Genomic DNA, 19,469 nt, shown 5'->3' on the forward strand with positions numbered 1-19,469 from the left:
ACTATGAATGAACACATGTGGAGTTATGTACTTAACAAAAAAAAGGTGAAATAACTGAAAACATGTTTTATATTCTAGTTTCTTCAAAATAGCCACCCTTTGCTCTGATTACTGCTTTGCACATTCTTGGCATTCTCTTGATGAGCTTCAACAGGTAGTCACCTGAAATGGTTTTCCAACAGTCTTGAAGGAGTTCCCAGAGGTGTTTAGCACTTGTTGGCCCCTTTGCCTTCACTCTGCGGTCCACCTCACTTCAAACCATCTCGATTGGGTTCAGGTCCGGTGACTGTGGAGGCCAGGTCATCTGCCACAGCACTCCATCACTCTCCTTCTTGGTCAAATAGCCCTTACACAGCCTGGAGGTGGGGTCATTGTCCTGTTGAAAAATAAATGATCGTCCAACTAACCTGACTTCTGCACAACACAACTGCTGGTCCCAACCCCATTGATAAAGCAAGAAATTCCACTAAATAACCCTGATAAGGCACACCTGTGAAGTGAAAACCATTTCAGGTGACTACCTGTTGAAGCTCATTGAGAGAATGCCAAGAGTGTGCAAAGCATGAATCAGAGCAAAGGGTGGCTATTTTATAAACTAGAATATAAAACATGTTTTCAGTTATTTCACCTTTTTTTGTTAAGTACATAACTCCACATGTGTTCATTCATAGTTTTGATGCCTTCACTGAGAATCTACCAATGTAAATGGTCATGAAAATAAAGAAAACACATTGAATGAGGAGGTGTGTCCAAACTTTTGGCCTGTACTGTACATTAAAAATGGGAATCTCAAGGATGCTAAGAGCAACTGGATATCTTTGAAAAAAAGAAAAACATTAGTCACAAACTTAGAATGTAAATGAAAATTCAGTACTCACCTCCAAAGCTTTTGACCTGTTCAACAGCAAGTTTTCTATGTTTCGTGAAGCACTCTGTACCAACTGTTGAGCATTATTTGTTTCCACAGTGTATGAGTCCCGGTTTTTATTGAAGATCTATAAAACATAAAATGTATTCAATATCTATATTTAATTGTTCAAATAAAGCTTTTTATTTTTACATATACTTTTATATACAGTTTACATGTCATGAGCAATTAATTACTGCACTTCAAGATATAACATACGTAATACTCACAAAACCCTTAATCCAATTCAGGCTCATGGGTAGGTAGGGGTTTTTCCCTCAGTTATAATAATAATGGTATAAACAATAATTACACATTTAATTTCTCTATGTGCCTCTCCCATACTCAAAGTGCTTCATACAGTAAATATTCAAAAGGATAATATAGAAACAGAAGCACGGAAGAGGCCAATAAATAACAGTAAATACAAACTAGCATTGAAGTATTACACAAAATAAAAGTAAATAATGAAAATCAGGGTTAGCACTAAATACTGTAACAAGTAATTAAATACAATGTGCTAGAACACAATAAACAAATAACATAATTGATAATGTCACCTAACATCAAAAGCACCTGTAGACTGGGCGTTGATCTGAAAGAAAGGTTAAGAATGTCAGTGTAAGTTAAATGCCTTTTTGAACAGATGGGTTTAAAGTCTCTTTTTAATAAAGTGAATTGAGTGAGCAGGTCTAATTACTTTATTGGGGTCAGTACAATAGAACTGAAGGTTACTTCAGCCATGAGGCACAAGTTAGCTTACATCAAAATAGCTGCTGCTTAGAACACTGTCAGCATGAATGGACCAGAGTGGGTGGACAGGACTGCAATGATACAGGAGGTTACTGGTGGGGTCCTTTGCATTTCAAAGTTAGGAATAGGATTTAAAGAGTCCGGGATTTCAGGGAAGCCTGAAAAGGACAGATGTCATGTGCTGAGTGCTGCAGTTCTGATAGGGAACTCTTGCAGAAGGCTTTTGGACCTGCTGAAGCCGATATAAGGTAAGATATTCAAAAGGGCACCTGGTGTTAGAACCCCAGTGAAAGATGTGACAAAAGTATGGATAAGATTGTCTATATCGGAAAAGGAGAAGAACAAGCAAACATAGAACATGTTTTGGAGGTGAAGGTGGAAGTAAGAAACTTTTTAATGTGATTTACATGAATTGAATAAGATAGGAAGACATCAAACATGTCATCAAGGTTCCTTGCAGAAGCTAAAGCTTTGAAAGTATCGTCACCTGGAGTGAATGAAAATATGATGATTTTCTTAAGATGTGCTTTAATACCAATCAGTATAAAGTTTGTTTTTTTGCAGTTCAATTTTACAGATGTGTGCTCTATACTGGCAGTTAACCTCTGCAAGAAAAGTCATAATTCTATAGATTTCTTAAGAAGTACAAGTAATATGAGTTGTGAATAACACTGCCAAAAGAACCGTGTAGATACAAAAATGCAAAAAGTCAAGGACAAAGCCCTTGTGTGTCTTGTGTTATGCTGGACTTGTTGTATTGTCAGGCATAAGAAAAGAAACAACCATGGATAAGATGCCAGTCCATTATCATAGAATCCACCCTCACACAACTATTGGACCAAGTAAAAATGAAAAAAATAATCTAACACAAATCGTTGATTACATTGGAGGAAAACTAGAAGAACACAAAAGCAGACAGAGATAGAACATGCAAACTCAACCCAAGAAGCACTAATGACTGTACTGACGTACAATGCTAAACAATTTTGATGAGCATTTTATCAACAAGCAATGCATTAAAGTTCTTTTCAATTTTCAGAAATAAAGACAATGTGAGGTTGATGAAATAATTGCAGTTTTTGGCATATGCAGGAAACAAATTGAACTTGGTAACTTTTTAATGAATAAATCGTAATTTTCTTAAAACCACAGCACATTCAAATACTACAGCAAACATAATAGTTTAGAAGCACAAGAAGAAAATGGAGAAGAAATCTGAGGGAAAATAATTTCTCCTTAATTTTGAAAAAAAATTACATGTCTTTGGAAGAAACCTAACTCAACAAAATAATTCAAGGAAAATACATCACAGAAGGCATCAAGGACTGTTAAATGTTTCTGATCCTTCCTAAAAATGTTTCTCGAGCAATTAAAACATTCTTTTTATGTATTAAAATTGATCATATTATGAAAAGCATTTCTAAATATGTATGGTATGTTTTCATAAATTAAATGAATTTATATAAATGGTTTTTGATACATTGAGCATTGTAGATAGAGAAAAAAGTGGTGCTTTTGCTCTAAAATGATCATTCCTGTGTTTGTTAAGACAGTATTCTGAACACATTCTCTGATATGCTGAATGCTGACATCTACTGTAAACTGTCTGAATTATCGATTTTTTTTATACAAAATCTGAAGTAAACAGAATTCTTCATAGCCTTCATATACATTGCATAATATGAATACTTGAAATATTTTGATTAAATTTATCATAACTCTGGGGAAGTGGGGTGGTACAGTAGTAAATACTGTTGCCTTCTGTTTTTAGAAGAAATAAATTTACTAATACAGCTCACATCTATTAGTTTAAAAGTTCAATATGAAGATCTAGACACTAGTTACAAATTATTAGAAAGAGTATTTAATAAAAAAAATAAATAGAAAATTTATGGAAATAGTTAAGCAGTAATTACACAAATAATTACTTAGTAATGACAGAGAAAGACAGTGTAAAGTGTTGCCTGCTGTTCGTAAACGAGCCTACCAACTATATTGCAGATTTAACTGATATCCTGCTGTATTTTAAGAAAAAAACTCTCTAATATATATAGTCTTTAATATATCCTACTATATATCCTACTGACTAAGCAATCTAACAAAAGAAACATTCCTGCCCATGTAGCAAATTCATGGTCTATCCTTGCAGCATTGATCACAGTGAAACAGTCCTCCATGGATGAGGTGTCAACAAGGCCGGAGTATGGAAAGATTTGATTGCTTCATTTTAATCGTAATTTAACTTAATCCTGATACTCTGTATGTTCAATTCATCATAACAACTATTCATGGTGGCTCTAAAATCGGTACTGACCCCTACTCTCTTTTCTGTTTCTTTTTCCGGTTTCTTTGTGGTGGTGGCCTGCGCCACCTCCACCTACTCAAAGCTTCATGATGCTCCAACAATGATGGACGGATTAAAAGGAAGAAGTCTACGTGACCATCATCATCATCAAGCCCTTCCGTGAGAATCCTAAATCCAAAGAGGACTGTTTCATTTATGTTAGGTAGAATGCCCAGAGGGGACTGGGCGGTATCATGGTCTGGAATCCCTACAGATTTTATTTTTTCTCCAGCCGTCTGGAGTTTTTTTTTTTCTGTCCCCCCTGGCCATTGAACCTTACTCTTATTCGATGTTAATGTTGATTTATTTTGTTTTATAATTATGTCTTTCATTTTTCTATTCTTTAATATGTAAAGCACTTTGAGCTACTGTTTGTATGAAAATGTGCTATATAAATAAATGTTGTTGTTGTTGTTGCTTCAGGCAGCAGAAAAAGTTTTATTTTTTACATCACGAAATAACACCAAAAATTACAGTTAATTATGAACCTTATGAATTATACATATATAAAGGGTTCCTTAATTATTTACTACCTTTAAAAACTGTTTAAAAAGTTTAAAGTTGTACATAAAATGCAGACCTTTCACTGCACAGTAAACTTCCAAAAATCAAATTGGCTGTCAGTGCTTGATATTGTCGTTCAATTTGAAGAATTTCAATTATTGTATTTTATTTTGTTTTGTTAATTTGTAGGATGCTATTCAGGCATCATTCACTATGCAATGTCGGCAAAATGAAAGTTTGCAACACAAGTGTTTAATTAAAAAGAGCAGGTACCTTTCAGTTTTCAGGACAGTGGCAGAATTTATCCATTTTTATTGTTTGTAAAGAATACTATAATGTGCATAGCAATGGAAAAGTCAGGCACACACAGATACAGACATGCTACCTAGGATGTGCAGGTTTTTGCCCTCAGACAGTTGAGAGTATTTATTGTTTATCATCACAATGCAGAATGCTAAATAATACCATGACTGTGCAAACCTCCCCACTGTTAAGGACCACAGGGAATGCTACCCAAAACAACAAACATGCTGCCAAACACTGAGACAAGTTATGCCTAACCTTGCATTGTCTTCTCCTAGGCTGTTCTTAACTCGCATACCTGCCAACTTGTGCTCACCTCTTCATGATGCTTTTTCCCCAACACAACAATCATTAGGGCCCCTGGCTCCTCAATCTAACTCCTGTAATTCACCCAAAATGTTCACAAACAATCTGTGCTTTGCTCCCACCTCACAGCATTGGAAACACTGGACTTCTCGGACTTGACGGCGCTCCTGTCCACATCGCGAAGTGCCCAGCCCTTGGACAGCACACACTCGAAAGAAGCTTCTAGAGAGTTTGCTGTCAATCAAATGGCTGGTTCCACCTTGTCTCTAAGCGCTAACCCTCTGCAGTAAAACTGTAGATACTTGGCCTCTACATTTAGCTAGCTGCTCCAATATTTTGTGTTAATTATTTTTGTAAATTTTTCATTTATTTTCAAAATATATTTATTATTTAACTTTTTTTGTGTTGTCTGAGTACTGTGTTGTGAATTTTACTGAATATCACAATATGTATTATATGTCGATTAATTATATCATCTCATGTCTAATTAAAGTCAGGGATGGCAAAAATGTGGAATTATTTAGCATACTGGCCCCGGATTCCAGGCACACATTAATGCACACAACCAAACACTGCCACATCTGGCCAGTTCAGAATCTGAAGTTAACCTAATGCATGTTAAACAAACCATAGTATCTCTTTGCATCCATATGCTATCTATAACATCATCCTCCTCATTGCTTTTTTCCCAGCTTAACTGGTGAATGTCATATTATCAACTTGTTGAACGAACTGACTATCCCCCCCAAAACATCCTGGTGAAGATCCAGGACTATCAATAGATTTAAAACCTAAAGTGTGCCCAGGGTCGTTCTTCTCCCAGCAGGCCTATTTTATCCAACAGAATATTCATTTAATGCATTTATAAAATGCTGTATACTTGATTATACGAAATTAACACATGAGAACTTCAGCACAAGCACACATTAAACTTAACATAATACGATTGCTGGTTCTTCACCAAGAGTTGGATATAAAAATGTAGCAGAGTATATTCACAAATCTTGCAAGGGACATGCATTTTATCAAAGAAAGCTTCCAGGTTGTAGTTTTTACTTTTCTGAGTCAACTTCAGTAAGGTTAAAGGCATTTTCACACCTCATTCAACTGCTCTGGTATAAATGCTGATGCAGTTGTTGTTTGGACTATGTGTTACTTGTTTTGCTTGCTTTCACCGTTTTTAACCAAGTTCTTTTTTTAAAAAAAGATAAACAAACATGTGTGCTAACCTCACATGTGTTTGCTGGTCAGGGCCACCAACTTCAGGGACATGCGACTCTTCAAAGAAACATTGGTAATTGACATATGAAACATAAAAGGCATAAAGATAATCTTAAAATTATTTGTAAAACCAGCTCATTATATTATAGTACATTTATAGATAGACATGATGCTTAAATATCAGCAAAATTATTTATTTGATGACAATGTACATTTAGAGGTTTTATTTCAGTGAAATGTACTATAAGCAGGTTCTGCACATGTATAAATATGCTGACACTAATAGATGTGATTTATTTGTATTTTTTATTTAACTAGCTCTATAGGGCAGTTGTCTAATGAACTGTCACTAAAATATCTTTTGTTTAGCTCCACATGCAGTTTCATGGGGTTAAAACCCATGCCAGCAACACCATGTGCAAGGCAAGAAACAGTCTTGGACCAAGCCCCAGTCCACTCCATTGTAAGGCCCATTCTCGCACACTCCCACAAGGACAATTTCAATTTCCAATTTAACATAACCTAAATGTCTTTGAGGACGTGGATAGAAAATTGGAATACAGTGAGGAAAACCAACCAAAAGGAGAATGTCTAGAATCCACATGGAATTAAGTCCAAGATTGGGAGTCCTAGGATTTAGAATGTTATTGTAACCTAACTGGATACTACACAGATAATGCCTGCATGTTCCTAAAGATTAATACAAAAGGGTGTAATGCCTGGACCTGACAGGAGACTATGTGGATTGTTAAAGATCATGGAATCATAGAATGAGTGATCATAAAAGAAGTTGTATACTGTAGTAGAAGAATGGGTGCACAATATGTGGCAGCTACACGACTTGATGGTGTCTTGACTCCAAGAGGTTTGGATATTCTTATTATTATAGTAAATAACAGGCCGAGTTGGGAGTTTAACTCATGGTGTCTCTACAGCTGTCTATTCTCATCTATTGGATTGATATGATATATCATGTCTTACAATAAAGATATTAATGCAGTTTTACAAATTTCACGGTTTTTGATAAATACTGTTTATGGTACGTTCAGTATCATATATGATTTGGAATACAGCCACATCCTCTTAATTTTACAGAGACTTCTGTTTCGACAGAAAAAAAAAAACATTACTCACTGTTCAGAATCAGGATTCACTAATGTGTACTAGAAATTTGTCTTGATAGTACTGGTGCAACATACAAGGAAAAATAAATTATGATGCAGCATACAAGTGCAATGCAAATAATATATACAGTAAATAAATTAGGATTAAAAATGTCTAGGCAGTCTAGTGTGCAGGTCTAGATATTGAGTAGAAGTTCAAAGCTGATTACTCAGAGTAACTGCACATAGAAAAAACTGTTTAGGTGATGTGTTGTTTTAGCTTTTACTACATGAATGTTTTTGCAGGGTGGAAGCCCTTGGAACACATGATGCCTTGGGTGAGTCGGATCAGCAATGATCTTTGCAGCCTGCTTCCTTATCCTGGACTGATATAGGACTTAAATGTGAGGTAACTTAGAGCCTGCAATCTTTTTACAGACTCTGATGATGTGCTGCAGATTGGCGTTAGCCTAAACACTGGCAGCACTAAACCAGACAGTTATGGATGAGGTCAGAATAGACTTGATGATGGGTGTGAAGAATTGGACAATTATTGCTTGAGGGAGATTGACTCTGTCATGAGCCATTTATAACAAGTGATGTGTGAGCAGAAGACTGTTTCCTAAAATCTATAATCATTTCATGAGTTTTTTTTTAATAATATTAGGGTCCAAATTACTATGGCTGCACCACAATGTCTGATGGTTCACCCCTAGTCTGTATATGTGCTCATTTATTTATACACATGTTGCTGCCTCTACTATTTCAATATGTTACTACACATTTTTGATTTGTTGAGACATTTAATAAAATAGTACCCACCACATATGTTATATTATAGGGTACTGTGCCTTTTATAGTTACAGTGTGCACAGTGTCATATACATGGGGACCACAAAATTAACCACAACATAACCTGGCACTACAGTGAAACTTTGTGGAGTGTAATGTATTCACACATATTTATCAGTCATTGCCTGTCTTTATGGTATTTACAAGCTCCATATCTGTGGAAGGTTTTTTTTTTTTGTCAAGAATCAGGTGTCAGATTGACCACAATTTTTAAGATGGCTTTACATGAACATAGGCTCTGTGGTTGACTGGTAGCTCTTTCTGGACTGCTTCCTGCTTTGCATTTTGCTACCACAAAAGACAACCACAACACCTGTAACACTAAAAAGGATCAAGAAAATATAAATATTATTTGTTATTTTACTTTTGTTTTATATATTTTTTAGGAAAAGTGTTTTTTTATAGGCCTTTCATACAGCTTGTTGTATAATGTAGCTTAGAATCGCCAGCACAGCTTACAGTGTCTCCTTTATAGCAGTGCCCACTGGGTCTGTCACTTGGGCAGCACAAGGGACAATTTAACAACTCTCATTAAACAGTATATGTTTTTTTTATGGTTGTATTAACCCACATCAGTTAAAATTACATGGTGACATCAATTTAGACAACACTGGATTCCCAAAAATTTCTGACCAACTGTCTGATCAAAAACACTCCCCCCTTTCAATTGACTGTCATCTGAGTGGGATCTTAAGCTTAGATGATTTTAAGGTTAGGAAAAGAGTGCTGCTGTAGGCTATGACTTTAGCAGTTAGTGGTTTGGATCTGACAGTGTGGCTACCTGAAATTTGTTTCACTATGGTAGCTAGTGAGTAATGCAAGGCCTAATCCACAACATACTTACTTCCCTGCCTTATATGTGGAAATGGCCTAAAAAAACATGCTATATTGTTGGCTGACTTCTTTTTACTATGGCTCTTCTACAAGATATGCTGTACATACTGTATACTGCATACTGTATGGGGATGTACAATAATTATTTAAATTACCATTTTATTCTACATTTATTGAGTAAAATACAAAAGATTTGCTATGGGAGTTGATTTTCACTTTCCTGGGTGTATAGCTGATATAGATTTTTATCAGCTATATATAGCTGTGTTGCTGGGCTGCAGATAAACATTGAGAGTTTAGCACATATGAATATGGGCTGTGTTAGGTTATCACTAAATCTGCTTCCTTACTAAGCACCAGAAGAATGCTCTTTTGCTTTCTAAAAGGAAATGCACTGCTTACCATCTACCACTACTTTCTCAGTGCTGGGCTATGCAGGGGCATTAGGGTACTATATCACCCCTAATGTGTTCATATGGTATACCTTCCTTATACGCTTTTTTATAATGTGCGGAATAGACTGACAATGTTTCACCCTCTGTTCTCTGTGTTTAGACTATCACCCTATTCTTGACCATGATCTTGTTCATTCCTGACAGTAACTTCTTGCTAATTGCATTTTTTTGTCCTGAACCTGCCCATTTGGCATACTTGCATTCACAACTATATGTGAAACAAATTAGTTAACTATTGGTGTTCTAATTACTAAAAAAATGGAATTATTTGCAGTGTACAGATTACAAAGAGGGAAATCTCTACTAAATAAATATGCGTGTCTTTAAAGTTTCATTTTGCAATCATTCCGTCATTATCTCGATTTCTTTTTTTCATCAAGGTATTGTCATTATTTCACACAGGTCTCACTCTGGGTTGTTCTGTATGAGATTTGGTTTCCTTACCTATTTTCTTTGTAGACTGTTTTTTTTTTGTATTTTTTTTTAATTGCTTATTATGCATGTCTTGTTTCCTTAATGAGTGTAATGTCTTCCGTCTAGTGTTTTGTTAACTGAAATAATTTCTTATTTGCTAAATTGTGACGTGAGAACCCAGATTAGGTCATTTCCCTCTGATCTACTATTAGGCTTTTTCAGCAGGGCCTTGGGTCAGTGAGAACCACCTGTTGCCTTTGCTGGTTTCAGTGATATAAACCTTGTGTAGATGTTGATCTGCTGTCCTTCTATCCTTTTGTTAGTTGGTAATCGGTGACGATTGAGTTTTTTTGGCTTTTTGTGTCTTTTGCTTTATTCTACATTTTAGATTTTGGACTTAAGGATTTTGGCTTTGGTATTATGTTTTGTATTTGTATATTCTCTAAATATCTGCATATTTTGACTTTTGGGATGAACGCTTTGTTTTAATTTCTGCATTTTACTTCTTCATCTTTTTAGAATTTAGTTTCTTGTTGTTGATTTATTTTTAACTAGCAGAATACCCGCGCTTCGCAGCGGAGAAGTAGTGTGTTAAAGAAGGTACGAAAAAGAAAAGGAAAAATTTAAAAAATAACGTAACATGATTGTTAATGTAATTGTTTTGTCATTGATATGAGTGTTGTTCTCATATCTATCTATCTATATATATATATATATATATATATATATATATACCAGCTTGGCAGGAGAAGTAGTGTGTTAAAGAAGGAAAGAGAAAGAAAAGGAAAAAAAATTTTGAAAATAACGTAACATGATTGTCAATGTAATTGTTTTGTCACTGTTATGAGTGTCGCTGTGATATATATATATATATATATATATATATATATATATATATATATATATATATAGCAAAATACCTGCGCTTCGCAGCGATGTCATGTGTTAAAGAAGTTATGGAAAAGAAAAGGAAACATTTTAAAAATAATGTAACATGATTGTCAAAGTAATTGTTTTGTGTATTTGGCGGCAGCGTCACAAGTTGTTTTGGTAGCTGCATCAGAAAATGTACCACGACGTCTGACACGCCTCCTTTTTACTGTTTTCTCACAGCTTGGATTGCTGCTGTCATATATACACACACACACACACACACACACACATACATACATACATACATATATATATATACATATATACACATATATATCTTCATATCTTCTATATACATATCTACATATACATATATATATATATATACATACATACCTATCTACATCATATATACATACACATACATACATACACACACACAAATTATATATGTGTGTATGTATGTATGTATGTGTGTGTGTGTGTGTGTGTGTGTATATATACACATACATATACTTGTGTGTATGTTTGTATGTGTCTATATGTGTGTGTATAGGTTTGGTCACTGAGTGCAAGGGAAAAATAATAAATTATAGTCTATAAGTTATTAAACAGTAAAGCATTAACGTTTTAAGAAGTACAGGTACATTGAAATTACATTTTCTATGTGAACGTTCAAATTTGTGCCTCTGGTAATGTGCCTTACCGGCATTTAAAGAAAATTAGTTTTGTGTCCTCTGCAGTGTTAAGAGAGAAAGGCTTTGGTTTGGGATAAAAGGAAAAAGGTGTAAAGAAAGGAAAGTTGCCTTTTTCTTTTATATAGTATAGAGAATTGTGTTAAGCTGACGTTATGATCGCCTTTTGGGGACAGTCGCGGTGGGTCTTGTGTAGACTGGTGAGACGTCCCGCCATTAATCGGCTGTGATGGCACTGTCAGTCCTGCACTCGTGTGCGTGAATTCATAATCCGAGTTTAGGACTTCATAATCGTATACGTGCAAAAGAAAGTGTGAATCGCCTTAATATTATTTTGCCGTGGTGTAGAAAAGGGGTGCCGTGTTTGCACTTGTCTGGGCTATAGCGCAGGGGGAGGATGAAAAAAATTAAAAGTGCTCACTTTGACTTAAGGCAGAAGCGCAGTCAGCATCTCAAAGGCCGGCACAGCTATGCACGCGCGCTGGCTGCTCGACTTTTGCTGGGCAGGAGACCCCAGTTTTTGCAGACACGTTCATGATATCAAAAGTCTCAGCGATCTTTGGAGGTCATTCATATATATATATAGCAAAATACCCGCGCCTCGCAGCGGAGAAGTAGTGTGTTAAAGTAATGAAAAGAAAAGGAAACATTTTAATAATAACGTAACATGATTGACATTGTCATGAGTGTTGCTGTCATAAATATGCCTGCCTAAATAAGTCACCCTCGCTTTGCTCTTACTTTTTTACCGTTCATTTAATCATGGCTAGTGGCTGAAAAATTATAAAATGGAAGGAGGATGGCTTTACCAAAACAATTATTGATGGCGAATCGATTATTCATAAAGCTTGAATTGGTGATGTTTTTCTGTGTTAACCTCATATTTTTCATACTTCTTCTCAAACTAAGGTGGTGCGAGGGTAAAATGAATCGGGATGCACTGATCAAAGTAATCGGTGTACCAGGAAATCATGCATTGACAAAAGTTCCCCTTTGCTTGTAATGCAAAGTGTGATTAAATGCATTATTTTTTAACGCGTTATGGAGCACATGCATCGAAGCTTCTCAGCTGTGCTTGTGCTAAGAAAAGGAAAGATTTAAAAAATAACGTAACGCGATTGTCAATGTGACCTTTTGTTAGTAGTGCCTGGAGGATTCAGTGTGGAGAAACTCTAGAGACAGTGTGTGTATTAACTTGTGGATTTTTCTGTGAGTATTTGGTGGCAGTCTGACGAAGTTGCTTCGGAAGACGGCGTTAGCCGCGGAGCTCAGCTCAGACCGAAATTAGATGAATGGGAGGAGAGATGATGACGTGACTCCCCCACCCGCCTTAACTGTCAATCCCCCACAAACACAGTGTCTCTGAATTTGCATAAGCACACCCCTTCACCTACAATTTTAACTTAGTTACAAAGTGATCAAAACTCTCGTTTATATCCTGCGTCCTCTCATTAAACTTGTATCCTGCATTACCTGTGGGCATGTGAAATGCCAGCGGTAGCCTGTCTATGAACTTAATTTAAAGTTTAGGTTTACACCTTGCTTTCTTTCCGAGGTAACAGCACTCATAAATATGGTAGTATATGTCACTCGCTCGCTTCTTATTGTTTCGCTGCCTTCTCAATTAGATAATGCATGTTTTCTTAAGCGCTTTTTGGAGGTCTTCCTGGATTTCTACGCACTGCGTTGACAGTCAGTTCACGTGATTACGTGGGAGGCGTGATGATGTCACACGAAACTCCGCCCCCCACGTCTTTCCAGCTCAACTCTATTACAGTTAATGGAGAAAAATACCTTCCAGTTATGACCATTAGGCGTAGAATTTCGAAATGAAACCTGCCCAACTTTTGTAAGTAAGCTGTAAGGAATGAGCCTGCCAAATTTCAGCCTTCTACTTACACGGGAAGTTGGAGAATTAGTGATGAGCCAGTGAGTGAGTGAGTGAGTGAGTGAGTGAGTGAGTGAGTGAGTCAGTGAGTCAGTGAGTGAGTGAGTGAGTGAGGGCTTTGTCTTTTATTAGTATAGATTAGGTTCTTTGAACTTGTTTTTGCTTTTGTGTATTCATTATTAAATTAATCAAGAGTTTTGTATGTAAACAGGGATTTATTGATGGTGGTGCATTCACAACAGGTATTAGTGGCAAGAAATATTTATGAAATTTTCCTTTTCCTAGCAGAATTTTACAACATTTTCTGCAAAATTCCAAAGTTCTTATAGGACATCTCAAGTACATCAGTAATCTCTAGTTTTTGGTCCATGCCCATCTGACCTTCAGCAAGAGCAGCATAGACCAATCTACAACTGATGTCCAAATCATCTCCTTCTAAAAGATCAGATGCTCTATACTGCATAACTCCTTGGCTCATCTTGGCACCATCATGATTCAGACTAAAGACTGAGATACTGCAAGTGCATGAGATTCTTTAAAAGCATCTCATTCCAGCCAGTTTAATTGCTCTGAAGATTGACTTTTCCTTTCTCATGAGCAAGGCTCCTGCCCTAAAGTTAGCTTTTCCTCATTGTGGGAAAAAGTAACACATACAGAATAGTTCCAAATCTCCAAGCATTCACTGCAATCTCCATCAAGAAGTAGGTTGACGATAAACATAAAATTGCATCCAGATTGTAAAATGAGTACACCCTTATTTGCAAACAGTAGAAATGGCATTAGGATAACTTCTGCCATTCCTTGATATTCTGTCTATAAAAATCATTAACTGGGATGAAGATAAGACTCATCTTTGCCGACCTTGATCATTTTAATTTAAATGTATTTTTTCCAAAAAAAGCAATAAAAGAGTGTAGTAGTGGAGAACTTTAACCCTGAAGAACCACTGGCTTTCTTTTAATATTTTTCAATCAAAGGACTCCTTCTATAACTTAACAGCACTACTTTTAATCTGCTTCTGTAGTCACCATATCACAGCAGGTTTTTCTGTTCTGATAGTCATTAAAATGAATTGTATTCTATTTTTTTCATTCACATAACAGGATTCTGTTTTTTATGTGCTTGATGTGTGCCCATTTTCTAAGTAAATGTTTCTTAGCAGATAGTAAATTTTTGACTATGTGAAACAGGTGCTAATGAGCATATATCCCACTGAGCAGCAGCTAATTCATCGTCATCCACACCTGTTACAGAGATGACCTTAACTCCCCTGCGGGTAGACAGCATGCACACCAATCTTGTAGTCGGGTGGGGGCCAAAGCACACACAGATGGGAGTTTCAAATCTGGTTAGAGAAGACTGACTTCAACCTTTAAACCACGTCTTTCTATTCCCACTAAATATTGATATAAAAAAAACAGCTAAAGAAGACATATATATTTAAATATATATATATATATATTTATATATATATATATATTATATATATATATACTGTGTGGGCAGGCACCCTGCCTGGGGTTTGTTTCCTGCCTTGTGCCCTGTGTTGGCTGGGATTCGCTCCAGCAGACCCCGTGGCCCTGTAGTTAGGATATAGTGAGTTGGATAATGGATGGATGGATGGATGTATATATAAATATATATATATATATATATCTCTGTGTAAGTAATGATATGTACAGTAGATTGGCTAGTCAATGAGTGACTAAACTCCAACCAGTCATTTATTTTCAAGGATACATCCAGACAATACCTCTAATCAGCCAATTTCTATATAAAATAATACATTTCCTGGTGAGCAAACTCTAAAACACTTGCAGAAGTACATCCTTCATTTGTATATTTGGTCCACGGGTTAGTAGAAAGATGTACAATTTAACTCTCTGTTCCACCAGGAACATAAGCCACCGGATCTGACTCTGCAAGCAAGTTCTGGAGCCTAAAAGCAACTCTTACAGAATTTTCTTACACTATTTACCAAATAGCTTAAGATAACTGAAGAAATACAAAATAATCAATTACAGCTTGATGTCACTATAACTAAACAAACAAAGGACTTTGCAAAAGATCCTTTGATTAAATGCAAGCAAATGACTAAGACAGATGCTCACAAAATCATACCCTCCACAAACAACTGTCACTGAGTAATCCCTTACCACAACACAATCAAGATTAGTATGGAAAACCTGGCAATCAATCCTGTACTAAACCTTTTAGCTAATGTTCTTTGATACAAAAAGAAGATAAATCACCCAAATGCAATAGTTGTTTAGCATCTAGAGCTACTACACCATTTTCAAAATAAGTCATTTCAGAAAAAGAATTTGTTTAGAGCTGCATGGCTAAAGATTTCAGCTTTTAAATACAAATAGATACTAAACTTTTGCCTAAAGTTACATTCTTATTGAGGGGTTCAACTTAAGCCTATTGTTTACATAGATAATGGTACTGATGATAAGCTGTTTCCATTCTCTTGTTTTCTGTTTTTTATTTTTTTAAGAAAACTCAGATTTCTTTTTTGAAATAATATTGAACATGACATTTTGGAATATGTTTATATGGTATAAAAAGGACACAAATTCATAAAATTTGTATGTTAATGTTATACTGAACAGAATTTCCAAAATCCATGTTTTGCCACTTTTGAAAGAAATCTAGAATAATGTTTGTGAAAAATATATGTAGTATGAAAGGGAAGCACTGAACCACCCAGTTGTCAAAAACACTTCCAATCCAGGGACACGGATTTTTAAGTGTAAGTCACACCACAGGAATCAACTCTGGACAGGGTGTCAGGGCCAATTTAAAATGTCCATTGCTAACTCCAATGTTTTACAGATATGGTATGAGATGTGCAAACCTCACATAGAGAATGCGTAGGCCAGGATTTGAACCCTGAATTCTGGAGCTGGGAGGCTGTTTCTCTATTGACTGTGCCATTCCATATACAATAAGACTTGCCAAATGTAATGCAATTGTAATGAAAATTTGTTCAATAATATAATGTAATGTAATTATTGAACCCAGTTAATAAAGACCAGGGTCCTGGGGGTTGCTGGAGCTTATTCCAACTAGCACAGGGTGCAAGGGGGGAAAAACCTGCCAGTCCAATACAGGGTGCACACACACACACACACACACACACACACACCATCGTCTATTTAGCATCACCAATTCACCTAACCTGCATGTCTTTGGAACCTAGTTTCATTACTGCGAGGCAGCAAGACTATCACTGTGCCACCTTGCTCCCAATTAATGTGATGGCACTTTTAAATTTCTAATTAAACTGTCACATTTTTCTGTTTATACATGAACAACAAACTCATTTTGTTTTAGTTCTTTAAAGGAATAAATTAAAATGTACCATTACAATTATTATACTCACTCTTTAAGTTTGTGTCTCACATCTAATCAGTCCAAACAAAGCCATGTTAAGGCTATGTTACATTACACCACTTTTCAGTAGTAGCCTTCATTTACATAATATAGGTTAGTCAGAGTCAATCAGTGGCCTAATGTGATATATCCAACGACTCATTTCAACTAGTCCATGACTCTTTCTGATTAGTCTTAGGGACAGGATTTATGTATGTGAGAGCTGACAATCAATGAATGCTTACCATTAAGTACAATGCATATGATGTAGCGACTAGGAATAAGCAATGCGAGTGTTCAGAAAAGAAGCTTGTCTGTCTCACGTTTACACATCACAACAGAATGGAAAAATGGAAAAAAAGGCTGAGACTGCAAGTGAATTTGCCGAAGCTATTAACCCTTTGTTCAGCATGGGCTCCATCAGTGAACATGCATTTGATCAGCACTCATCTGGTAACGAAGACATGCCCAGTGATTTTTAGTTGAGTAAACTGACATGGCCTAGCAAACAAGACTATCAACTGTGGTCGGTAAATAAGATATACCCCATTACAAGAATTCACATAATGTGAAATTGGCTTAAGGTGGTGATTCAGTACTGATTGCACATTTTTTTCTGCAACTCTTATATAAATATTATATATATATATATATATATATATATAACTACGCATCCGCATAGGGCCTTGACCCAGCCCCGACTTACAATTTTTTTTTTTTTGTTGTCGGACTGTGGGCCTGGGGTCCCTGTCTCGCCCCTGGCACTACAGCCGTCTGTGCCAGTCCCTCACATCATGTGTCACGATACCCTCCTCATCCTAAATTTTATCGTTCTTTTCCTGACGTTTTATTAGAACACCTTCCTGCGCTACAGGGGGGCTCTGCACCCCCCGACCCCCCCTTTTGGGGCCTTCACATTTCTGTAGGGCCAGCAAACTGCTAAGAATGGCCCTGCTTAATAGTGCTGCTGCTGTTTTAATAATTGAGAAACAAAAGTTTAAATCAAAGTCTGGAAACTGTCTCCTTAGAGTTTTGCAAGTACTTTCAATATTTGTTTGAGAATTTTGTCTGAGCACTCCAGTTTCCTCCCACATTTGAACAACTTCCTTATTCGGTTAATTTGTGTCTCTAAATTGGAATTTTGTGATTAAATGTACAGGTGTTAGTATGTATGCCCTTATCAATTTCCATCCAATCCAACATTGGCTCCTCCCTTGCTTTCAAAACCGTGCCTATTAATGTTATCTACCATTGACCAAACTGGGAACCAAATCCAGGTATAAATTCATCTTATTTAAATGGTTAATCATAATGACAGGGTGGCCATTCACATTGAATAATGCCAGATGTCATAATCATAGGTGAGCATCCATTTCTCATCCTGTCTCTCTTTTTACACAACCAAACTGACTTTATTAAATAAACTCTTTCAGCAGTTCTTCCATATGTTCACTTTAAGTGTTAATTTAACGCTAGAGATTTTGGTGTGTACTAAGGATAAAGTTGACTGGGAAATTAAAAGAAAATGAAATAAAGAACACCAATGGTATTTTTTTGGAAAAAATGTTAATTGTAACAACATTTGACAAGGCATCAATGTATGTTCAAAAATGAATAAAAAACAAGTATATGTGTAGAACCTACATGTAATATATGGTAGATAGAGATCAAAAATAACACAGAAGTTGATGTTAATGATGGCAGGTTTTTAAATGTGCTTTTAATAAAAAAGTCATATTCTTTATCTTATTTCATGCAACTCCTGATAGAAAAATAGGGCTGAGTTTTAATGGGTGAGCAGCATTGAAATCCCCACCCTATTTAGCACTTCTGTTAGTAAATTAGACACCAGAGAGTTAAGTGCCTTCTTTGCTTCTTTGTTTTGGTGGTGTTGTCTTTGTCCTTTCCCCAAAAGGACCTCTCCCACTAGCCTGTTTGTCTGAAGAAGAGCCCAATAAAGAGCCTTTTGTGTTGCCTTCTGTCTGCACCTGCTGCAATGATCAGTGGAGGATCATTAGTATGTCAGGTGCTATGGTGAATGTGAAAGGGAAAGCTGATTAATATCAATTGAATGTTACTCTAAGTTTAGAAAAGTATTCAGAAATACATATCTTTATCAGAGGATTCCAGGAATTTGGAAAGCTTCCTTCTGATTAAGAGGTTAATAATTGCGAACTGTGATTTAACAGACTAATCCTCTGACATTTAAGTATACTAAAACAGAAAAGTCTGCAGGGTACAAGATAGATTTTCTACTGAAAATATTGTGGTTCGTAAATAAACTAATAACTGGTCTTACTAAAAATTATCTTGATGGTATTCCCTCATTCACATCCTGTCTATCCAAAGTAATTTCCAGCTTCAAGATATGGTGATTATCCTCAAAGAAGCAATACTCTTGATATAACTACCTGACAGCTGTTGTACTCTCTGAAAATGATCTATTATTCTCTTTAGACTGCCACCTGAAAGAAAAGAAACAAAAATATCTAAATGTATTTGATGGATTCCCAAAACTTATTTTCCCTTTCTGGCGGTGGGAAATGTAATCATCTTTAAATATTCATAGAGTGTTATGTGATGTTTTTACTTTGCAGTGGTTAGGTGTACTATAAAATTGTACAACATAGGTATGTTTA

At 36.0% G+C, this 19,469-nt stretch overlaps 1 protein-coding gene across 4 annotated transcripts in view; it reads right to left on the reverse strand.

The window, feature by feature from the left end:
* LOC120534138 (voltage-dependent calcium channel subunit alpha-2/delta-1) overlaps positions 1–19,469 on the reverse strand; it is a 690,895-nt gene that overhangs the window by 524,775 nt on the left and 146,651 nt on the right. For all 4 annotated transcript variants that reach the window (XM_039761461.1, XM_039761460.1, XM_039761459.1 and 1 more), the window contains exon 3: positions 879–995. In XM_039761461.1, the coding sequence (XP_039617395.1) occupies positions 879–995 (117 nt within the window). The remainder of the gene's footprint in view (positions 1–878; positions 996–19,469) is intronic.

Source organism: Polypterus senegalus, chromosome 8 (assembly GCF_016835505.1).
Source record: "Polypterus senegalus isolate Bchr_013 chromosome 8, ASM1683550v1, whole genome shotgun sequence".
In the NCBI taxonomy this organism is placed as follows: domain Eukaryota; kingdom Metazoa; phylum Chordata; class Cladistia; order Polypteriformes; family Polypteridae; genus Polypterus; species Polypterus senegalus.